General features: G+C 34.9%; 1 protein-coding gene across 2 annotated transcripts in view; it reads left to right on the top strand.

The window, feature by feature from the left end:
- The window catches only part of LOC150109408 (uncharacterized), a 46,523-nt gene that overhangs the window by 5,296 nt on the left and 17,822 nt on the right, over positions 1-23,405 (top strand). The window contains exons 2-8 of one of the 2 annotated variants that reach the window (XM_090407948.1): positions 6,600-6,779; positions 9,900-9,976; positions 11,608-11,821; positions 13,832-13,903; positions 16,424-16,484; positions 17,320-17,435; positions 20,077-20,182. In XM_090407948.1, the coding sequence (XP_090264074.1) occupies positions 6,600-6,779; positions 9,900-9,976; positions 11,608-11,821; positions 13,832-13,903; positions 16,424-16,484; positions 17,320-17,435; positions 20,077-20,182 (826 nt within the window). The remainder of the gene's footprint in view (positions 1-6,599; positions 6,780-9,899; positions 9,977-11,607; positions 11,822-13,831; positions 13,904-16,423; positions 16,485-17,319; positions 17,436-20,076; positions 20,183-23,405) is intronic. The other variant, XM_090407958.1, reaches the window with a different exon arrangement.

The following is a 23,405-nucleotide window of genomic DNA, read 5'->3' as shown; positions in this document are numbered from 1 at the left end:
CTAGTAGTTTTCAGTTTCAATAGTGGTGTGTCATTTTCATGAACAGATTCATCAAGCAAGTGCTTGAATTCTGAGGCATGCTACAATTACCCAGCATTTGATTAGTTTGTAGTAATTGCTGCAGTACCAAATGTCATAACATTTTTTTGTTTTTGTATCACAATTGCCAGCAGGGAAAAAAATTCTAAAATTTACATACTTCACTAAATCATTCAATAATAAATAAATAAATAATCATATTAATAATAAAAAAACTGAATGGGATAGTTAAATAGCCTGAATGACTAACCTTCTTTTCCCGAGATAGATGAGGTAATGAGATGCCTTTTTTGTTGTTGTTATTAATACATCAGTATTTGTACCTTTGATGGAACTATGAGGTAACCTGAAAATCTTTCTGGATAGACCAAACTATCAACTAAGCATTAACAAACATCCATGCCTATGACAGGATTTGAACCCAAACATGGTCAACCAGACTGAAGGAAATATATATACTTTATCGAAAACTTTTCTATAGCAAAAAAAATCTTTGTTTTCAAGTTTGTTTTAATCGATGTGCAGCAGCTGCCATATTTCTTGTCATCTGAAATTACAATAAATAAAAAACTAATTGAACATTTTTAAAAAAATAAAAAGAAATTTAAAAAAAAATATTACAGTAAAGTAACTTTTGATCCACTCTGTATGTAAGCATATGCTGACACTTAAGGACAGAAAGAGTCAAAAACGATAACTTTCTTATTGTCAAACCCACTTTCTGGATTTTTTTTTAATGATTTAACAAACTATATGAGCAAAGGCGGATTTTAGTAACAGGATCTTCCCCTTACTGTTAACTTCAAGTAATGTAACATCTGTTATCGTTTAGTCGTTTGTAAGCAGTATTGATATAAATTAACACTTTTATTTTCCAAAAGGAGAAAAAGGAGAAAAATTTTCACTCCACTGACACAGTGATTTAGCATGCCGAAATAATAATCTATTATTATTATTATTGTTGTTGTTGTTGTTGTTGTTGTTGTATGGTCACCTCTATGGAGTTTGAAGACTCATTGCAGGAAATCCAAACTATCCACACAATCTATCATACCTTTCTTTGAACCCATTAACAGACCAAGCGCTCACAACTGACTCTGCAACCCATTCCATATATTCACAACTCTCCAAGCAAAAAATCTACTCCTCAAGCCCCTGCTGACTACATTTTTATACATTTTTCAGGGATTACCTCTTATTCTGCCCCCTCTAGCCAAGTGCTGAAACATTTCCTCCTGCATCAGTCTTATAAAACCCTTTAAGCAACTTAAATGTTTCTATCACCCCCCCCCCCTTTTTTTTTTCGCCTAAGGGCCAATTTTTGCAATCTTATACACACCTTCAAGCTATTCTCATAGGGAGAATATTCCTTGTAGTGTCACTAGTTACGTGCTTTCGCTTGGATTCTGTCCCTTCATATACCATTTCTTGATATCTGTCCAGCAGCTACTCTCTTATCCATTCCAATTTGTTCTAATTTATATAACCGAGTTCTGTCCAGCAGCCACTCTCTTATCCACACAATCAGCGTCATATCCATTCCAATTTGTTCTAATTTATATAACCGAGTTCTGTCCAGCAGCCACTCTCTTATCCACACAATCAGCGTCATATCCATTCCAATTTGTTCTAATTTATATAACCGAGTTCCATGTGGTATTCTGTCATATGAATTTAAAAAATCCAGCAGAATCATAGTATAGCCGTTTCTTTTATCGCTCAGCTGTCACTCTTTTGTAAAAAGTTAGCAAATTACTAAAATATGACCACATTCACAAAGCCATGTTCCTGTCATAGAGTATTATATTTTTATACACTCATTCTTGAATTCTCTTTTTGACCAATTTTTCCAGTATTTTACCACCACTCCTGAGATACTGATTAGTCTATAGTTTGCTACTACAGTATTAGATCCTCCCTTATGCAAGGGAATTATTTTGACCTCTTTCCACTTCTTTGGAACTTTACTACAGCCGAGACTTTAATTAAAGAACCTAGTCACAGGTTGTTAATTCCCTCGCACATTCTCGCAAAACGCGAGCTCATATCCCATCTAATTTCACAGTTTACACTGAGATTCTGAAGAACCTCTTAATTCATCCACCTCTATTCCGATCATGAGTCTGTCATATATGCAACATCATTAACATCACTTGGATGATATAATACCCTTGCAAAGTGTTCAATCCGTAACTCAACTATTTTATCTGCTTCTGTCACCACTAGCACTGATTAAGGTTATTCTTCCATAGTCATTCTTCCTCTTACTTGCCATGTAACGAAAGAACGCTTTGGGACTTCTTTTGGCCTGATCAGCTAGTTTTTATCATAATCTGATTTTTCCTCATCATACTGGGCACAATTCTTGGCTGACCTGTTCATGAGCTTGCTGGTCACCTTTCTCCTTATATACCCTCCACAGCATTTTTTTTCCTTGCAGCTCATGCTTAATGATATTAGTCATCCATCTAATTCCTACCGGGTTAACCCCCTCCTGACAATTAGAATCCAATTTAATATTCTTCCTCTAGATATCGCATAACTATCCCCCATCCACTAATAACATTCTTTTTTGAATGCTCCCTTGGCAAAGCTTCAAGATTCCTCCGAAGCTTATCATAATCACCTCTCTTGTAGTTCCACATAAACCCCTTCTTGAGAGAATATTCCTCTTGTTTCACAATCTCTCAAGTCAAAACCATATGGTCACTTTCCTCAATTGGTAGCAATGTGGCCACCTTGGTTATGAATAGCTCTGATTGGTCCTATGACCAGGTCCAATGCTCTCGACCCCGAGTCCCCATCCATTACATGCTGATTCAAGTAATTATTTCTCAGTAGGTGTATAAATTCAATTTACTTCCTGCCATGTGATCTTTTTTCCTTCATCCATAGTAGAAGTCATCCATAATAATCACTCGACCTGTACTCATTGTACTAATTTGCTGATACATATCTTCCAGATAATTCCTGGAAACCCCTGGTATATAGTGGCAACCAACTGCATATTTTGTTTAGTGGTTTTGATTTCATATGAGATTGCTTCAAATAAATGGGTGCGTTCATTTGAACCTCATGCCTTTCTGCTATTCTTTTTGGTTGCAATTCATCTGCTATTATCAACAGATGCCATTGTTGCCCCCATCCTATTTTCTCTATTTTTCCTGAAAATACTAAACCCTTCACATTCTATCCCTGTGACTACTAAATCATTTGCTATTAGCCAAGTCTCACTAATGTCTATAACTTTTGGCAGGTTGCACTAACCAATGCCAAAATCTTCTCCCTCTTATTCCCGATACTACTGCCATTGGTATATACATATACTATCCACTGAATTAGAGAACTTTATACATAAACGTCATTTATGCAGTGTACATGCAAAATAATAGGTCAAACGCGTCACCACGTATTCTGGACAACTACTTAAGAATGTTGCTGGTCAATAATCGTCAATAGCGTTGATCGCAATGGGAAAAACAAAGGATCTTTTGGAGTTGGATAAAGGACTGATTGTGGGTACCTGTCTGGCTGGAGTCAAGGTTTTGAAAACAGCACTGACTGGTTTCCCAAAAGGTGAGATATACCATGTGTTTAATCAGTAGAAAAATAACCAACATTGCTTGTCTAAGGGACGTAACTGTGGTCCTAAGACAGTCTATCAGGAATAAGACCACCGTGGTGTGAGAAGGCTTGTACGGACAAAATAGACGCTCCTATGTGCATCAATTCACCGAAGCTGTTAGTGAAGGATCAATATGCAAGCGCGCTATTTATTTATTTAGGTTCATTTCGTTCTCCTTTATTTCTACCGCTGTACATTGAACATTAATTCCTGCATTCATATTTTCCATACGTCGATTCGACTATCATTTGCTTTGTTCTTGCCACTTCACTCTCGAATCAAATTACTTAATGCACACTCGCTCCCCACTTTCTTTCCTTACATAAATCCTTTAACTTTCACGACGAACACACACACACACACACACACACACACACACACACACACACACACACACACACACACACACACACACACACACACACACACACACACACACACACACACACACACACACACACACACACACACACACACACACACACACACACACACAGTGTACTGTACAAAATCACGTAAATTTAAACACCCAACAATAACGTCTTTGCTGCCATTGATCAACCACGCATTGGCGCCATAAGGACAGTATCTTATTTAAACAAACAAAGAAAAAAAAATACAAAGTTTATTTATAAACTAAATGATTCACTCAATCACACACTCATATAAAACAAAAACTACAAAAAAAAATGTGCTAAATGAATATTATTAACTAAAATATGAAAAAAAAGGACATCTTTCAACAGCGCTAATAACGACACAACACATACATAACGCGCCACTTCGTGGCGTTTCATACCCATTATTACATTATTATTATTCCAATGATATTTCAATAATAATAATAATAATAATAATAATAATAATAATAATAATAATAATAATAATAATAATAATTATTATTATTATTATTATTATTATTATTATTATTATTATTATTATTATTATTATTATTATTATTATTATTATTATTATTATTATTATTATTATTATTATTATTATTATTATTATAAAAACCTCCATGGAGTCAAAGACTCATCATGGGAGTCCACTGTTATACACACAGCTTATCATACTGTGCCTTAAATATATTCACTGTCTCTGCACACACCACACTCTCGGGCAAAGCATTCCAATCACTCACCACTCTCCATGCAAAAAAAAAAAAAACCTGCTCCTCACTCCCTTGCTCACACCCTCCTTATACAGCTTCCAGGAATGACCTCTTGTTCTCCTGCTATCCTCGTACATTCTGTGCAAAACCTCCCCGACATTAATCTGGTAATAACCTCTTAACAGCTTATATGTCTCAATCATATCCTCCCCCTCCTCCTTCTATCCACCAATATCTGCAAATTTCATTTTGTCAATCTGTCTTCATACTCAACATTCCAGAGACCAGAAACCACCTTAGTCAATCGCCTCTGAACTTTTTCCAACGCAATTTCATCTTTTTGAAAACCAGGTGACCAGATCTGTGCACAGTAATCCATATGTGGCCTGATCAAAGCCTTATACAAAGGAACCATAACATCCTTACTTCTACAAGTCAATATCCTCCGCATCATTATCTTCATTATCCGCTGTGTTGTCTTCACTATTTTAGTAACATGTCCCGGAAATTTTAGGTCCTTGTCTACAAGGATCCCAGATCGCTCATTTCCTCTACCTCTTCCAAGATATTTGCACCGATTGTGTACTTTACATCCCATCTCTGCTTCCCAAATTTCAAAACCTTACACTTTGAAACATTGAATTGATATCTCCACTTATTTACCCATTACCCATTCACTGAAATTCGGTGATAAGCAAATTTTTGTAATTTTCTCTTAACATACAACTCTTTGTAAACAAAATATTTTAATCAAGATCAAAAAAAATTAATGATTTATCTGTCTCTAATAAAAATATATTAATATTTCAATGGCATCAACTATGACGCCTTAGACAAGATAGAATATATCAAAATCAGCTAACACATTTTATTCCCACATAGAGAGTAGGCGAGGCCGTTTTAGCTCTATCTAACTTTTGGAGACTGAGTGGGCAGTTAAATCTCCACTTGTAGTCAATCAGGGATAGCTGGCCCAAGGATATCACAAATTTAAGCGGCACGCAGTGAAGAGACGACTAACAAATGCCGCCATCTCCTGGGTCCCTAATCCTAACAGTATGTTTACTGCCTGAAAATAGTGTGGGTTCTACGGTCGATTTTCTTCAGTTTACGGGAGAAAAAATCTGCTTGCCCTCGTCAGAGATCGCCTAACTAGGGAACCGGTCTATAAAAGGCTTAGAAAAAAGTTCCTCTAGTCAGCGACTAGAATCGAACTCACGACGCTCTTTCTTTGGACAGTCTAGTGCTGAGGAGTGCAAACACCACTCCCACTGAGTTACACAGCCAAAATAATGACAATTTTTCTTAAAAAACCAATTCTTTGAATTATATTCAACATTGTCAGTTTCATTTACAAATAAATAAGTAAAATAAAGAGAATACATTAAAAGGAATACAAATAGCATTTCATTCACAAAAAAAGGTATCAAATTCTGCCATAATTTTTATAGTTACACAAAAGTAAACAGTAATATCGATATCAAAAATCTGTGGCATTTTTTCTAGAAATCGAAAAAATTTGGTGAGTGTGGGGGGGAGGGGGAGTTGATGTTTACAGGGGAAATAATTCTTAAAGTAAAAAAAAAATATGAGCAGTCCCGATTTTCGGAACATATAGCAAATGATAGTACTGAATTCCTTCATTAAAATTACGAGAAATTTGAGCGATTATGTTAGCTTAAGTCCAACTTGTTCTCGGTTAACTGGGAAATGCTCAGACGATATATTCATTTCAGTTAACTCTTCTCAGATTCATATAAATTTGTGTTCACAGTTTGTTTTTACTGACCAAAGAGTCTGAACGATTTCCTATACTTTTAGATACGACAACGGACTCTAAAGAATGATGGGAACGATGGCTTATTTAACATTGGAAGATCTGGGAGTTATCACGAATTGTCGAACGTGGTTGATTACGAACAGCAAAAACCTTCTAGAAGAACTCAGTCCTTGACCCAAGAAATCAACACGAAAGAATGCGTACGTCGCGTCACATTGCAGGTGAGCTTGATGTTGTCTTAATGAAGATAACATAAAAAATTCCCCTTTAAATGGTATGTATATATTCAGCCATCTAGATTTGCCAGCGATTTAATCCTGTAAATGTATTATGTGAATTGCATGAAGAATGCTCATAAAATCATTGAAAAGTGAGCCGAAAATATTCATTTTTCCTTTGGTTAAACACCTTTACCATCTATCAAGAAAAGCAAGAGGAATTGAAATTATTTGTTTCTTTAAACAGTTGCTGGTAATAATTTAACTCTGTTGAATATCAGAATACTCATCACAACTTGAATATGCTGGAAATGCAAAGTCGAGTAAGAGATTAACGTATCACACAGATCAGAAAGTGATATTATCAGATAAGAAGGTCTGATTTATTCACATCGCTAAACCACCGATGAAAGTATTTATTATTAGATGAGAATCAAAATTCTTTCATGGTAGAATAATATAACTAGATACTTTACCGTGGATATTACCTATCTATAGTTTATCAGCCCTAATAAAGACCGTTATAAGAATTCTAGTTGCCATCTAAAGGAACCTTAAGAAGCCTTTTCTTTGATAAATTCCCGAGTTAGTCGATCTCCTGCATAGGTAATTAGGACTCTTCTCTCCCAGAAAATTGAACTTTTATTCCTTCCTGCCACTGAAGAAAATCTATCATATAATTGACACAGACCAGAATATTATAGTATTAGGGTTCGATCAATGAGATGCGAGATGGTGGCTGTCTACTGTACTCTCCTCTCTTCTCCGGATAGCTGTTAAAATCACCGATAGCCTTGGGCCAACTCTCTGTGATGAGGAAGGGTTGAACTTAACTGCCTCCAAAAGTTTGTGCTAAACGGTCATATACTCCTTTGCGGAATAAAAGCCGTTAGCTGACTCTTTTTATTTTTTTATTTTTTAATTGATCGCTAAATTCTTTATAAATCTGTATGTCTTAGTATTCTGTTATCTCATCACTAAAGAATCGTCATCGAAACTATTCGATATGTCAGAATAACACACGGGAAAAAAATTAGTCTACGTAAAACACGATGAATGAAGTAAAATTTTCGTCTAACAAAAAACAAACAAACATGGTTTATCAGCTGTAAAAACAAACAGAAAGCAAACTGATCATAACCTATTTCTTATATAGAAATTAATGTCGAAAGATGAAACTACAATTTATTGAACAGACAGCATCATGTCAGATTAGTCATAATGATGTTTGTTAACGCATAGCCACACAATTATAACACTGAATCTCAATGTTTTTGTAACATTTACGGACTCCAAATTAAAATTGAAACAGTACGTGTCTAAATCTAATTTAAATGAAATTAATATTTTCATTTAAATGAAAATATTAATTTAATTTAAACAATATAACACACTCATTAGCCATTTAAACATTAACAAAAAAAAAGTTTATCCAGTGTCTTTATTTTTTATTGTTGTTTATAAAAAAAAATGAAAATACAAACCAATAGACGATTTATTTTTCTTCGGAAGAAAATTCTTCACCTCTGCAAATAGAACACATGCAGGGCCGGCGTTACCATTTAGGCAAACTCGGCAACTGCCTAGGGTGAAAGCCATGAAGGCGCGCAGAACTTTCATAATTTTGGAAAATTGAAGGCAAGAAAAATTAAAGTTTGATTTTCATATATTATACATATTGTATATTATTAATAAAGCATGCCGAAATAATTTTTATTTTTTATATTTAAAATTTCATTTTAAAAAATATCCAACTTGTGAAATAAGGGGCGCACTTGTAAACTTTGCCTAGGGCTCAAAATAACCTGGCACAGACAACGCATACAAATAAATGCTAGTTTGGATTAGGAATATTACTTGTTATTTGGCATTCGGTATGAATGTACTTAAACTTAGCAAAGATGAAAGAAAAAAAAAACAGTAGCCTACATTCTATTAAAAATAAAAAAGTGCTACTTATTGTCTTCCCTTTAGAGAACCGAAAAATAGTATATTAGCTTCATTTATTATTATTTATTTATCGTCAACGTTTTAAGAACAATATTTATGTGATAAGTAACACACACACACACACACACACACACACACACACACACACACACACACACACACACACACACACACACACACACACACACACACACACACACACACACACACACACACACACACACACACACAAATTCTCCATTAGTTGTCCACACCTTTAAGACTGTCGATCACTTAATCTATGACTGCCAATAGGATCAACCTCCAATCGTTGTAAGGTAATATAAATTACTCAATAATGTTTGGATTATATAGTGTAAAATATGTACTTGTAAAAAATATATATGTAAATATACGTGAATATGTATGTTAACATAAATATGTACATATAGATGTAAAAATATAAATGTAAATATGAATACTGAGAAAAAATATATGAATATAAATATTAATCAGTTATTCAGAAGCTATATGTATATGCATTGTATGCAATGAAGCATGCAGGAAATAAATTTCCCCCTGGTAGAGTCATTATTGGGAGAAAAATACACACACGCAGAATATCTTGAAATTAATTTGTAATTATTTTCCTTCAGTAACCTAGATGTTTCCAGTTTAATTTCGCTAAAATATGCTAGCTATTAAATTATCTAACATAAATATTTGATTAATTTTAGTTATGTGATTATTTTATAAATAAGTGCTTATAATTTTTTTATTTTAGTTGATTCGTTTACTTGTTATGTTTACTTCTGCTTAACGTAACATTAAGCATTGGAAAATTGTCATTATGAATAGTATATTAAAATTATGAACACTGATGTAGACGTCATTCTTAAGGAATGAAGTTGCGGGTCAGGTTTTTTTTTTTTTTTTTAGATGTGAAACGAGACTAGCATAGTAATTAAGATGAAGCAAAATATGATATTTGATACTGAAGTCAACAAACTACGCAACCTCATTACTGAAATCGTATCATGTTATTTTTCAAACATTACTATAAGTTTCCTTCTTGTAAAAGTATTGGAATATCATTAAAAATGTATGTTGCAGTGTGTATTGCACTTATCAATATGGCTTTATACAAATATGTAGATAAGCTTTAGATGCTTCTCGCATTTTTATTATTTCCAGGAGGATGAAACAGTACCAGAACTAAACAGGAAGCCTTTGCTGGTAGCATTGGCAAGGAAACTTACGCTAAAGGAAAGGTTGGTTGTCACTTATGCTTTATTTGTTGCATTACTCATAGCTTGTAATGATTCTTTAATCATTTTCTTTCTGAGGCTTTGGTAACACTTCTTGATTTCGGTAAGAACATAATAAAATATCTGGGAAAATGAAACATATTATTCTTGGTATGGAGTGAAGGGGAATAAATGAAACATATTTTCTTAGGTATTCAATGGTATACTTGTGATAACAGATCAGTCGTCATATGTAAGTTTTATGCAACTGTTTAGGTATTGGGAAAATTATCTTATGCAGTTAATATTACAGGGAAATAGAACATGATTACACGTATAATTTATAGAAAGAAAAAAAAAAAACACTGTTAGTGGTGGTGGTGGGCGGTAGATGGCGTTGTGAGTTGATGGTAGTGATATAATTGGAAGGTTAAGCAGGGGATGTGGTGAGCTGTGTAATAGAGTAGTTTGTCCTCCCGCAATGAGTCTTTGGAGATGTCACGTAATAATAATAATAACAATAATAAATTAGCAAACACATATTAATAATTCCTCTTACTTTTAGATATATTTGGTTTAGTTTATATGTTCTATTTTAACAACGGTCAATCAATCATACAATAAAAAAAAACCATAACTAATGTCATTAATGTTTTTGCTTATTATGTTATTGCTTATTTTGGCTTATCTAAATTAGTTAGCCACGATTGATCTAAATTTATTTTAGATTAAGGAATCAAAGCAACCACTAGAAGAAATTGACCAAGGAATGTTGCCTTTGGATATTGTTTTTACCCTCAATGCCAATGTTATTTGGGATGAGATAAAATCATGCATGCATATTATAGTAAAAAAAGGGAAATTAATATTTGCACTGTTAACCTTCTATTACTTTTGAAAAGTAATCGCAGGATACGGAATTCATGTAACCTTCGACAGGAGTTGTCATGGTATTGCAATACATAAAAACCGAAAATACACGTTCTTGCGACATCGTACCTGTAAGTTGTCCAACACTAAAGCAACCATTTGGTGAAAGTAATGTAGTGGAAAAATCTGGCCCCACAAGTGGTGTGTCGCTGTCCCTTAGACTATGTATAGACATACGGTTCAGTTAAGACTGCTCTGTATTATTAACTAATTTTATAGGAAAGTTATTTATATATATCTAGAAGCACTCGAGTTAGATGGATTAAAAATTGGGCAGCTGCAAAAGGCCGCTTTGTTCGGCACAGCTTTCATTTTCAGAAAGTATTTCCACAACTCATAGCCCTTAGGTAGGGCTCGAATTAGTGGAATATAACCAGCCTTTTCTTAAGACTGAGGAAGCAAATCAAGCTTTGATGAATATTATATATATATATATATATATATATATATATATATATATATATATATATATATATATATATATATATATATATATATATATATATATATATATATATATATATATATTCTTTCTCTCTCTCTCTCTCTCTCTCTCTCTCCTGGATCTTCCCATTGCCCTTCCTTCCAGTACTCTACTGGTTTTCCTGTATTGACAATTACTGAAATGAGCAAATACTCGTATATCTCGGCAACATTAGAATATAATAATATTTACACTGTTCGCTGTATTTTATTTCATCATTGATTATTTTTCCCTATTTCAGCATGGACTTGGACCACTTAACGCCAGAGGAAGAGGAAGAGACCATCTCGGAATTAGATGATTTAATTTGTCGCCTAGAAGATACTGCTGTAATGCTACGGTATCAACTTAATGCTGCTCGGGAAAAATTAAAACCCAAAATACCTGCAAAAACAGAAGACTCGGGCCTCCCTTGTTTGCTGAGATATCAAGTTGTTTTTGTGATTGTTTGTCAGGTACGGCTACATGTCAAGTTTTAGTAATTTTGTTGTGAATTAAGAGTTATGGTTTGTGGCATTTCCTAGTAAAGAGTAAAGCGCCAAAATAGTGAAGATTATGCAGAGCTTATGAACAATTTGCATAGATGGACAGTTACTGATACACATAACCAAGTTGTTTGCTTCCACATTATGACATCGAAGATATGGACCTGTAATTTGCTGCCTGAACTTGGGCACCACCTCTGTGCAATCTTACTCTCTATCAGCTACTTTGACAATGAGTTAAGACTAAGTAAGCAACCCATCAAAGATACCAGTTCCTTCGCATACTTTAACATACGCACTCATACTTCATCCCATTTCTGTGTTTACATCGAAATTTTGAAATATTTTCAACGCCTCTAGTTTATTCACCTTCATTCTCTCATATATTCTCTCCTCAGTAACTCGTATTAACCAAAATAGTTGTTTTCCACAATTCGACTCATTTTTCTGTTTCGATCATTTTCCTGCCATTCGCATTCACAAAAGTTATTTCTTCTGTAATAAATTTCTCTTTTGTCATATAATGAAAGGACTTCCTGGAATTTTCTTTCGATTGCTGAGCTGTTTCCGCTCATTTGATTTTGCTTCTCCTGCCACCCTATTTGTCACTTTTCTATCAGGAATTCTATTACTGCTTTTATTATTTCATCAGCTTTCTCTCCATTTCCTCCTCTATATTATTATTATTTTTTAATATAGTTCTTGCTTAATTATTTCATTCATTTATTTAACCTCCACTTGATTTACTATAACTCTTGGAATACAGATTAACATTTCTTTTCTTTCAAATATTCTTTGGCTTTATCCCATGTGCTATTTACGTTACAATTCCAATACAGTTGTGTACCGTTGCTACCGTTGTATCGCTTTAAGCTACTATCGAAATTTACATGATTTCCTGCTCCCTATTTCCCATAGACACGAAGGCACGAATTGGTAAGTCTGATGAATTGATGAATCTTGAATCAGGTAACATGACATCATAGGATGATGGTTCCTTAGTCCTTGAGACTTCCCCCTTACACTTTCGAAGACAATTAATCTCTCAGCATCTCATTTAAATGATCTTTCTTTCTTGTTTTCCACGTGCTGTTTCCTTATCGTTAAAGTCTCTCGTAACCATTTTGCACCTTATGAACTTGCTGAATTAATCTGTCGATACATTTCATATTCATCTTCCTCTTTACTCGGAGGTCAGTGCTTTTTTGGGGGTAGCTGGTTACAATTTCTACCATATATTTTGTCTTGTTAGTTGTTCACCTTCCATCAAATCACAGCCTCATAAACACTGTCCTTTTGAATCTCTACCTTTTTTTACCTGGTTTTCACTGTTCTGCTATGATCAATACTTTCTTCTCTCACCTACACATCTATCTCTCTCTTTACTTGAAAAATAAAACTTCCTGGGATTCATTCCGTGTCTAGGTTCTCTGTCAACCAGGGCTCGTATTTTGGCTCAGTCTGATGCAAATCTGTCTCCTTTGTTACGAATACTTAATTAGGCATCTCATTCAATAACTTCCTATATTAATTTTCTCCCTTCAATAACTGTCATTATCAGTATAAAAAATTACACGGTGATATTAACAATACAAAGAAAAAATATCCTCACAATAATTTTTTTCTTATTATTGCTACTAAATTATTTACACGAAACCTTGCCATTTCTACCCTAGCAACTGTCTTTTCACTTATTCTTCAAATTCACGCTTTTTTTCAATCAACAGTTGCTTAATATCAAACTTATTCAGATTTAAACTATCCTGCTGTTATAAATTCTTTCTCCCATCCCATCATAATTATTTCATGCATTCAAATACATTGAGGTTCCTAGGAACGAATTGTATTACTTGGAAGACTTGCATATCGTGACTAGGAAGGCCTTGATCACAGCAACAATTTAAGAATTATATAAAAGTTTTATGCAGTTCTTAAATATGATGTTCAAATGATACCTAATTTATTACATTTCTTTATTAGATAGCAACAATTATAAGTTTAAGTCTCTTTGATCACTTTGGAGGAAACGATGAGAAAGGATACTTAGCTCTGGTAAGTACACTACTTTTGATACTTTTATGTTTCGGAAAAAAAAAAGAATATAACTAAAGAATTATTTCAATCGTTAATGAATTTTGGCTACCTTACATCTTATACGATTCTGTCAATCATTTAGAATTTGCAGTTGAATTTATTTCTTGCAGTACGCATTAGAAATATTCAAATTGTTGTTTCAATATTTCATTTGTTTTTAAGAAAGCATTTTTATCGAAAATGAGTTGGAAATCGATACACTACCCTAAATCACTTCTCAGACATTTTTATGAGTTTTTGTGAGTGGGGGGATGGGTGGGGGAATTGCTCTAACAATTTCGGGGGAAAGGTAAAAAAAAAAAGCATCCCGTGTTATTTTAAAAGCGGCTTCAATTAATACTTCTATCGATAGAAAACCTGTGAGCTGAGTCAATGCTGAGATTTCTTCATCGTCCCCAAAACTCGAAAAGACCAAATCTACGAACAGTACTCGCAGTGTTAAACAGCCTCTGTTTATTATTTTTTCATAAAATAGAAAATACAGATTTCATTATACTTCAAAAAAAAATCAGCGAGCACCTTCCCCCCTCCTCCCCATAGGGAGTAATTGAAGCCATTTTAACCCTATCTAACTTTTGGAGACTAAGTAGGCAATGCAATCTCCACCAGTATTGTTTTGCAAGTTCCAAACACAAATATTTTTTGGAAAAAAAAAAAAAGTTTCTTTCACTTGCTGATTCCGATTCTCAGTCTCTAATCCTAATCTAATTTTTCATCATATAACCGATCTCATCAGGATCTGATCTCACCACGTGACTTGCACCTACGAAAGGTTATATATCTATAGTACATTAGTACCTGGGTTAAGAATATTCCATTTTATTTATTTTCTGTATTTTTTTGTATTTTTAAATTTTTTTACATAATCCGGAAAGTTTGCTCTAGAGAGCTAACATGAAACTTTCAAGTTACTTTAGACCTCCAGTAAGAGGGGAAATAGCTTCATGACAGAGATGAAACTCATCTCCCGCCTAAAGACAAAAAACATCTGTGTCGACAGCGAGATTCGAACCACAGCCTGTTAGTTGGGGGAGTATACCAATCACTGCCAACCAGGCCGTTATTATTACACCGCACTTATACATTATATCCCTGTAACTTCTATAATCTTTTTAATATACGCGGAATACACCTCATATAGTGTAATATCACACATTATGGTAATCAAGAAATAGGCTGTGATATTTTTTCTAATAATAATAATATTATTATACTTGCATCCCCATGGAGTTCAGGACGCATCATGGGAGGGTCACTCTATATCAGTAACTTACAGTTATTTGTAGATAATTTACAATTAAAAAATAACAGTAACAACTTCAGGGATGTCAGTTCTCGTTCACACAATGCCTGTCATACATATCTTTAAACTTATTCAGTGATATAGCACTAATCTCTCTCTCTCTCTGTCTCTAGCAACAGATTCTACTAGCTCGCCACACGCTTGAGAAATATCTGCTTCTCACTTCCCTGTTAACGGAACTCTTATTCAACTTATATGAATGACCTCTGGTTGTTTACCCCCTTACCATGCATTGAAAAATGTTCTCCACATCTATCCTATAAAATTGTTCTCAGCAAATTATATATTTTTATTATATCCCCCCCCTCTCCCTGTCATAGAAATGACAAATCGCAACCCATCACTTATTCTCTCCTTATAGTCAATATTCTACAATCCTGAACTCATTATTATTTGTCTTTGAACGTTTTGTAATATTTCATCATAACCTTAAACTCTAAACACTAATCAACGCAGTTGTACGATCGAATTGCCTGATATGACACAACCATGATTACAGTTCATGATGGAATTATAGTTATCGTTATATAGAACTGGAATCATGATTTCAGCAGTCCTTTGTATCTTCTTTAGTAACGTTGACTGAACTACAATCAATCATCACCCCCCCCACATACACACACACACCACCCACAGTCATCCTCAAATCCCTTGCTTCTCAACTTTTTGTATTGCATTTTCAGAGATATAAATCCTATCCAAATCCTCCCAACGTAATCTTAGAAAATCATTTTTCATAACTCTTCCAACCTTTGTGTCATCTGCAAACAATAGGATGTCTTCAATTAAATCAAATTCTACATGAATACGTAAGTTAAATAACGGTGGTCCCAGTACCCTTCTTCCCTGAGGTACCTCTTCGCACGCAACAGGCTGATATCTGTTCTTTAGCCAGTCTTCTATCCACGTCATTTATTTGTTATCAATCCCTACTCTCTGCAATCCAAATAATAACTTATTGTGCGGTATTTTATCAAACGCTTTAACAAAATTAAGAAATATTCGAGTATAACGTTCGTTCCTATCCAGTACTGCCATCACCTTATAATCAAAAATCAAATGTAATATAATAATTTTGCCACGTAAATGTAAATTTGCCATCTAAAATGCCATGTAAAAATAATAATAAATAAATAACTAAAAATTAAATTTCATTAAGTATATGTTTGTTTCAGGCAGACACCATCATGGTGGTCCTTCAAGTTGCAAATACATTGGTAGTTGTCATGGCTACGAGTAAGAATCTTTTCTTTGATATTGTAATATTTATTAGAAATGTATTAGCAAGTTTTATTTGATTTAAACTGTTTAAGTTTTCTTAATATGCAATGTAAAAACCATGAATATTAAACCTTTGATCCGTAGTTAACGACCATTCATTAAGAGCTACAAGTATTGGGTCACATCAAAATCATGAAAATATAACTGAAACATTATCAAATTTTATTGAATATAAATATTGTTTTGTAGGCACTGTTATTAGAATTAACGATCTTGCGGCTAATGGTGAATGTATTATTATCTCTCTCTCTCTCTCTCATTCTCACTGTGTGTGTGTGTGTGTGTGTGTGTGTGTGTGTGTGTGTGTGTGTGTGTGTGTGTGTTCCTAGGACAGTTTGCTCGTTTTTGTAGGACGGAAAATTCACGTTTTTTGAAGAGAAACAAATCCCTGTATTTTCTGTTTGTGTTCAGTTCAGAACTCAGCTCAGTTAAAAATTCCTAAAAGCATTTCCCACATTCGTGAGGGAAATCGAATCAAGATCTTTCTGGACACGTCCTCCATCCCCAATACCTGAAAGAAACATATTAAATCCAGCACCCCAGCAAGCTATTATTAATATCCACCCAAAGTTCTTTACTTAAAAGTTTCATTTGGAGAAATGGATAAGAGTTTTTCTTCTGGATCCTTCCCCCCCCCCCCATCCATCAGAGACAGCACGCAATTTAGAGCAAATGATACATTTGCCATATTATAGTTCCATTTTTAATGACTTTCATTGATTGTTTTTATTAGAGATAAAATACGTTTCCTATAAACTGGATTTTTATTTTATTTAATTTTTTTTTCTAGTTGTTCTTTCTAGGCAAATATTAAAATACAAAGTACAAGGCAATTTTCTCTCGCAGACATATGTAGCAACTGTTCTTACATTTGCTGGACTATATTTTATGACATATCGACTGCAAGTAAGTATTTTTTTCATTATTATTATTACAACTCTATGAGAGTGAAATAATATCAGAGAAATTAACATTGATAATATAAGCTGCTGTGTTATTATGTTTTTTGCAAACGATAGATAGAGGAAATGTAAATTGACTTCAGTATTTTCTGAGGATTTCGTATAGACAAGGTTCTATATGTTATATATATATGACTCTGTGTGTGTGTGTGTGTGTGTGTGTGATGTACACACCACACACACACACTTTTCACATAATTTAAGAAAAATTAGTTTAAAAAATATACATACTACTTCAATTTTCGATCATGTTCGGACAGTATATTGTGGATAATCCTAACCCTCTATGCTAATATTATAAAACGTTTAGAACTCAGCAAAAAGCGAGTTTAGGTCTCTATTTCATTACCAACTAGTTGTGAGTTCATGCTATAAAACAGCTTTTAAGTTTTATTTTTCCTCCTATGATTAAAAATTTGAAAATGAACTAAAACGTTCTAAAAAAAAAAAGATACAGATGACTTTACTCTCAGGTATAACATCACACTACCTTTCTTTCTGAAGGCCTGAAGTGGCAAAAACCATTTGGACATTTTCACTCCAAGGCAGACTTCGCGGCGTATTTAAATTTGAGTACTAATCTAGTCAGCACCTCTGTAGCTCACTCGGTATTAACAATACCTTTGGTTGGAAAAACAGTAAAATCCCGTCTCGGAACGCGAAGAATATTTAAACTGAAGCAGAGTTAGTCAGTTTCATATGAATGTAGCGGGTTTCTTTCCCCCCCTCTAGGAAACCGGTCAGTAGTATATACATTATTTACAGACATTTTACAAAAGGACTATAGTTAATCACCTTATCCTAGTAAATTAAGGTTTCCCAAATCAAGAATTCTTGGTCAGTCATGCATCTTAAAGGTTTGCAAAGGACCACAGATAGCGGAAAACTAATCTATCCAACGTATTAATTTAGAGGCCTGTAACCTTTCGTGGGCGTGCTACTATAAAATAAATAAATAACTAAATAAGTAAACATTTTCGCTTCCTGCCCAAAAAAATTAGAAACCCATACAGAAAGCCTTTGAATTCAACTTGACTTGTTTTCTCCGAATTATCTTCAAATATCCGATAATTTGAAACCACCCCTCACTATATAAAAAAATATCATTGTCAATCAATGATATTTTTTATATAGTGAAACCTGTGGAGTATTCATAACTAAAAATTGACACGCATGCTACAGTAATTAACTTTTTACTATGTAAATATTTTGTCTTAAGTATCATAAGACATCATCAGTACAATGATGCTGTTTAATAACTGTACTGATGATTCTTATGATACTTAAGACGAAATATTTACATATTAAGAAGTTAATTACTGTGTCATACATGTGAATTTTTAGTTAAGCAATGATATATCTAATCCTTTCCGTGGTTGTGATAGTTGTCGCTGCATTCTACAGATTGTCAATTACATCGATAAGTTGGAAAAGCGGTAGGTTCGGAAAAGATGACTAATTTCACTACGGACAAATAGATCTTTTCGCAATGGATAAGTGTATGAGTATTATCTGATTTAAAATAGTCACCATGTGCTGGGTAACAATATAATATAGTAGGATGTCCATGATCTAAAATATTACATATACTCCGATGAACTAAAGGTGAATTAGCCAGTGTCATAAGGCGGTCGAAGAATTTTTCATCCAGCAAGAGACAAACCTGCTGCAGAACATACACACGATTAATCGGCACGATACACTCAATAATTTGTTTCGGTCGCAATTACAATAGCCTAAACATGCACAGATGATCGACAAAATGCTGTTGTTTAAATACATGATATCATCCAGTCGACTCATCAGAAATATCAGTGGATACAATCCGTGCTGTTTTAGGCTACTACTACTGCTCTTCCTGCAGTTTGAGCGATGGGAATGAAATACAAATGAAAATGAGTTCTTTCCTCTGTGTGATTGTGTCTACACTACATACGATACTCATTAACTTTCCTGCTTAAAATATCAGTTTTTGAGGATAAACCTCAAAGTTCGATGATTTGGCCCTTTAGGAATACTTGATACAGTAGTACCTAGAAAGTCAACTAATGCAATGTATTGAATCTGAGGTATTATATTATTATTACGTGACACCTCCAAGGAGTCCAAAGACTCATCGAGGAAGGGTACCTACTCTACAACTGACCAACTACAACGAACCGCTGCTGCCATCATCATCTACACCAGCGCCAGTTACTGCCCACGACCACTAGCATTTTCACAGATAAACATCCATTCCCACGGCGGGATTCGAACCCCAACCATTTGGCTGGAGAGCGGATAAGCTAACCACTCGGCCAACCTGACCGATATTTTACGCTTTTGTTATAGATTTATTACGCTTATTATAGATTTGAATAAGTGAGACTTTATTCAAGGAGACACGGATCGCTTATTCCTCGGTATTATACACGAGTAATACAGATTAACTTACACTATACTGAATGCTAAACTGTTACAAATGGTTTTATGATTCTGAAACAAATCAACAGACAATAAAATGACTGCTTAGATTTTATGTTTCTATTTTATATGAAATAAAAGCTTAAGTAACTTCTGATATTTGTATTTCCTTGCGTAATTAGCCCGCAACCTGGGAGTTTGGGGGCCAAGATAAGATGGAAGATGTTCCCGCATTTATGCAATTTGTTAGAATGCTATATTTGTCCGTATCTGCTGCTACACTTTGTGGTAAGTATATACAAAGATTATTACTACATATATATTATTACAATATGTATTTATTTATATCAATTGATATACTCATTAGTCTATTGTACAGTATTATCAGTATGTATATAATATTGCAGAGTCTCCTTAGCTCAGTCATTATAGACGAAGCCCTTGGGTCAGAAATACCTGGGTTTGATTTTCGTCAGCAACGTGATGAACCTTTATCTGACTTTATCTTTAACTCATGAAAGGTGAGTTAGCCGGTCTCATACGGAGGTAAGGGTTTTTTTCAGCCGGAAACTCGGGTTTTTCGTATCCCAGAACAGGCAATCCAGCCCCGTGAACACACATGGATTACAGTCATGAATACGTCCCCCAGTCACATGCCGGTCCTGAATCTGGATAAAATTGGGGGACGGGGTGAAGCAATGGTGAGCTACCGTGTAAAAATCTTACCAGGAACACTTTGTGGGCAATGCCTACAAAGTCGTCTAAGGTCGGAAACGACTGAAAGGTATAATATTGCAGAAAACCTCAGTCAGTACAGAAGAAGATCTTTGGTTGGAGAGATCTGAATTCGAATCTAAGACGCGAAAAACCTTCATAAGGGCTATGTAATGCCTACTACTTGATTTCCAAAAGACAGCAGCATACTAGTTCTGTTGTGTCAAGCGTAGCGTTTGATAGCTCAAGCCGGTACAGTCGTAACTTTGATTGAACGTGTAGGGACAATAACTTGCAGCAAGATAAAGATTTTATTGTAAAATATTAAGTTAGTGCCACGCTCTGGTAACCACTTATCTCATAATTGGAAGTAAGAAGAATTCGGGTGATATTGTGCTACTAATTAACAAAGTATACCATTTAAGGTAGGAAATATTTCTACAGAATAATCTTCTTCAAGAGTGTAATCCAGCGGTTTTCAAAGCATGGCCCGCAGAGCTCTTTGCCGTGGCCAAAGACCATTTTGAAAAATAACTACTTAACATTAAAACGCGATTAAATAAAAAATAATTTCAATGAAGCCCGCGGGCCACTAAGCTATACTGTGGTATTTAGAATTGTAAGATGCTTTCCAGATTCACAAGGAACGCTGTGCATTTGATACTTCAGCCATCTACCAGCGCCAAGCGGTACTTAAGTACTAGTACTAACGCCGCAGGTAGCTGGCTGAAGCAGTAGTTCGTTCGAGTGCGCTGTCTAGTGCCTTCCAGATACATCTTGAAGGTTCCCGATACTTCGTTATTTTCGTATAAATACAAGAGGATCATCAACAGTCAGTCAATCGGTGGGATATTCGTGTATAAGCGCACGCAGGTTCATCGTGTCAGCCATAGCCTATTGTGGTTTTATATTGTCAGACTTTTTTCATTAGTGTGAGACATATTCAGAGGATAATAACGTTATTATCCACAATAATTACACGGCCATTTTGGATCATTTTTTGGGTTCACCTTCCATCATTATGGCGTTTACAAGTAAAAAGCGTAAATCAAGTGATTCTTGTCTGGTTTTTAATGGAAAGTGGACCAGTTTGTACTTTCTTGTGCCGATCGACGATAAGCCAGTGTGTTTAATTTGTCGTCAGTCAGTGTCAGTATCAAAAGAATACAATATAAAAAGACACTATGAGACAAAGCATGGAACCAATTTCGATCACCTTCAAGGACGGCTTCGTGTAGACAAAGTGAACGTCTCCAAATTAATTTAAAATGTCAGCAAGGTACGTTTAAAAGACAGAGAGATGAGAGCGAAGCGTGCGTCAAAGTAAGTAATGGTAATGTAATAGCTGAAAAAATTGCTAAAAAAATCAAAAGCCTTCTTGGACGGCGAGTTTATGAAAGAGTGTCTCATCGCTGCTGGGGATATTCTGTGCCCAAATAATAAGGAAGTGTTTAAAACAACCGAGTTTGTCTGGAGTAACTGTAGCACGACGTGTCGAAGAACTTGCCAATGACATTGAAGGAACTTTAAAAAAACGGTAGTCCGAATTTACGTCATATTCACTTGCTTTAGATGAGAGCACAGATGTGAAGGATACAGCACAACTGGCTATCTCTGTCCGTGGCATTGATCGACAATTCAATGTGACAGAAGAACTGCTAGCGCTCGTACCGATGAAGGGAACGACGAAAGGCACTGATATTCTTGAAGCCGCCAAGAAAATGCTCCAGCCTTTCAACCTAAGCTTAACCAACCTCAAGGGTGTGGTAACGGATGGTTCCCCTGCTATGGTGGAAAAGAACGAAGGGTTTGTTGCTATGGTACGGAAAGAACTGGAACTAGAAGGAAAAGATTTCGTCCATTACTACTGTTTAATCCACCAGGAGAATTTGTGCGCGAAAACTATTGGATTTGAGAATGTCATGAAAGTTATTGTGACTATGTCAACATTATTAGGACATTTACAAAGACTACGTTTCTGAGGACGCATTCCGTAATCTTTGCTGGCATGCTTTGAAGATGTGCGCTTTGTTAGGAAGCACATACTTATGTGAGCAGTTTTTCTCCAGAATGAAGCATGTGAAGTCCAAGACAAGAACTCAGATTATGGACCAACATCTCGAGAATACTCTGCATATGGCAACTTCCAACATTGATGCCAACATCGACAAGCTGGTCAAGGAAAAACATTGCCAAGTTGCCCATTGACATTGTAAAAAATGAATGTTTTCTTCATTAAATTATCTTTTTTCAAGTATTGACTGTATTTACATATCATGAACCTGACTCTTACCTACGCTCTTAAAGCTGAGTTTGTTTATTTTATAGGATTTTATGTAAAGTATTAAATGCACAGCGTTCCTTTTGAATCTGGAAAGCATCTTACAGTTCCAAATACCGCAGTATAGCTTAGTGGCCCGCTGGCTTCATTGAAATTTTTAATGCGGCCCGCACTGTCTGAAAGGTTGAAGACCCCTGGTATATAATACATCATGATTAAAGATTAGGGTATAATTTGACAAAACACGTCACAGATAATAATGGCACCTGTGCGAAGGAAAATGGCGGCCAGTAATGTAGGTTCGCCATCATTATCAAAGAACGGTAGCATAAAAGAAATGAGTCAGTGTACTAGCTGTGAAATGTACGCTTTGCGGAGTGCGGTCGGAGTGTGGTTAGATGATAATAAAGGATTGAATGTGTGTAGAAAATGTAGGGAGAATGCGGAATTGAAGTATATTTCGGATCGTGAGTGTGATATTTTTGTCAACCTTCAGAATGAAGGAAACAGGGATAT

Source organism: Typopeltis vanoorti, chromosome 2 (genome assembly GCF_054136105.1).
Source record: "Typopeltis vanoorti isolate ZY-2024b chromosome 2, IOZ_Tvanoo_1.0, whole genome shotgun sequence".
In the NCBI taxonomy this organism is placed as follows: domain Eukaryota; kingdom Metazoa; phylum Arthropoda; class Arachnida; order Uropygi; family Thelyphonidae; genus Typopeltis; species Typopeltis vanoorti.
The sequence above is the reverse complement of the archived record's forward strand: the minus strand, read 5'-3'. Positions and strand labels throughout refer to the sequence as shown.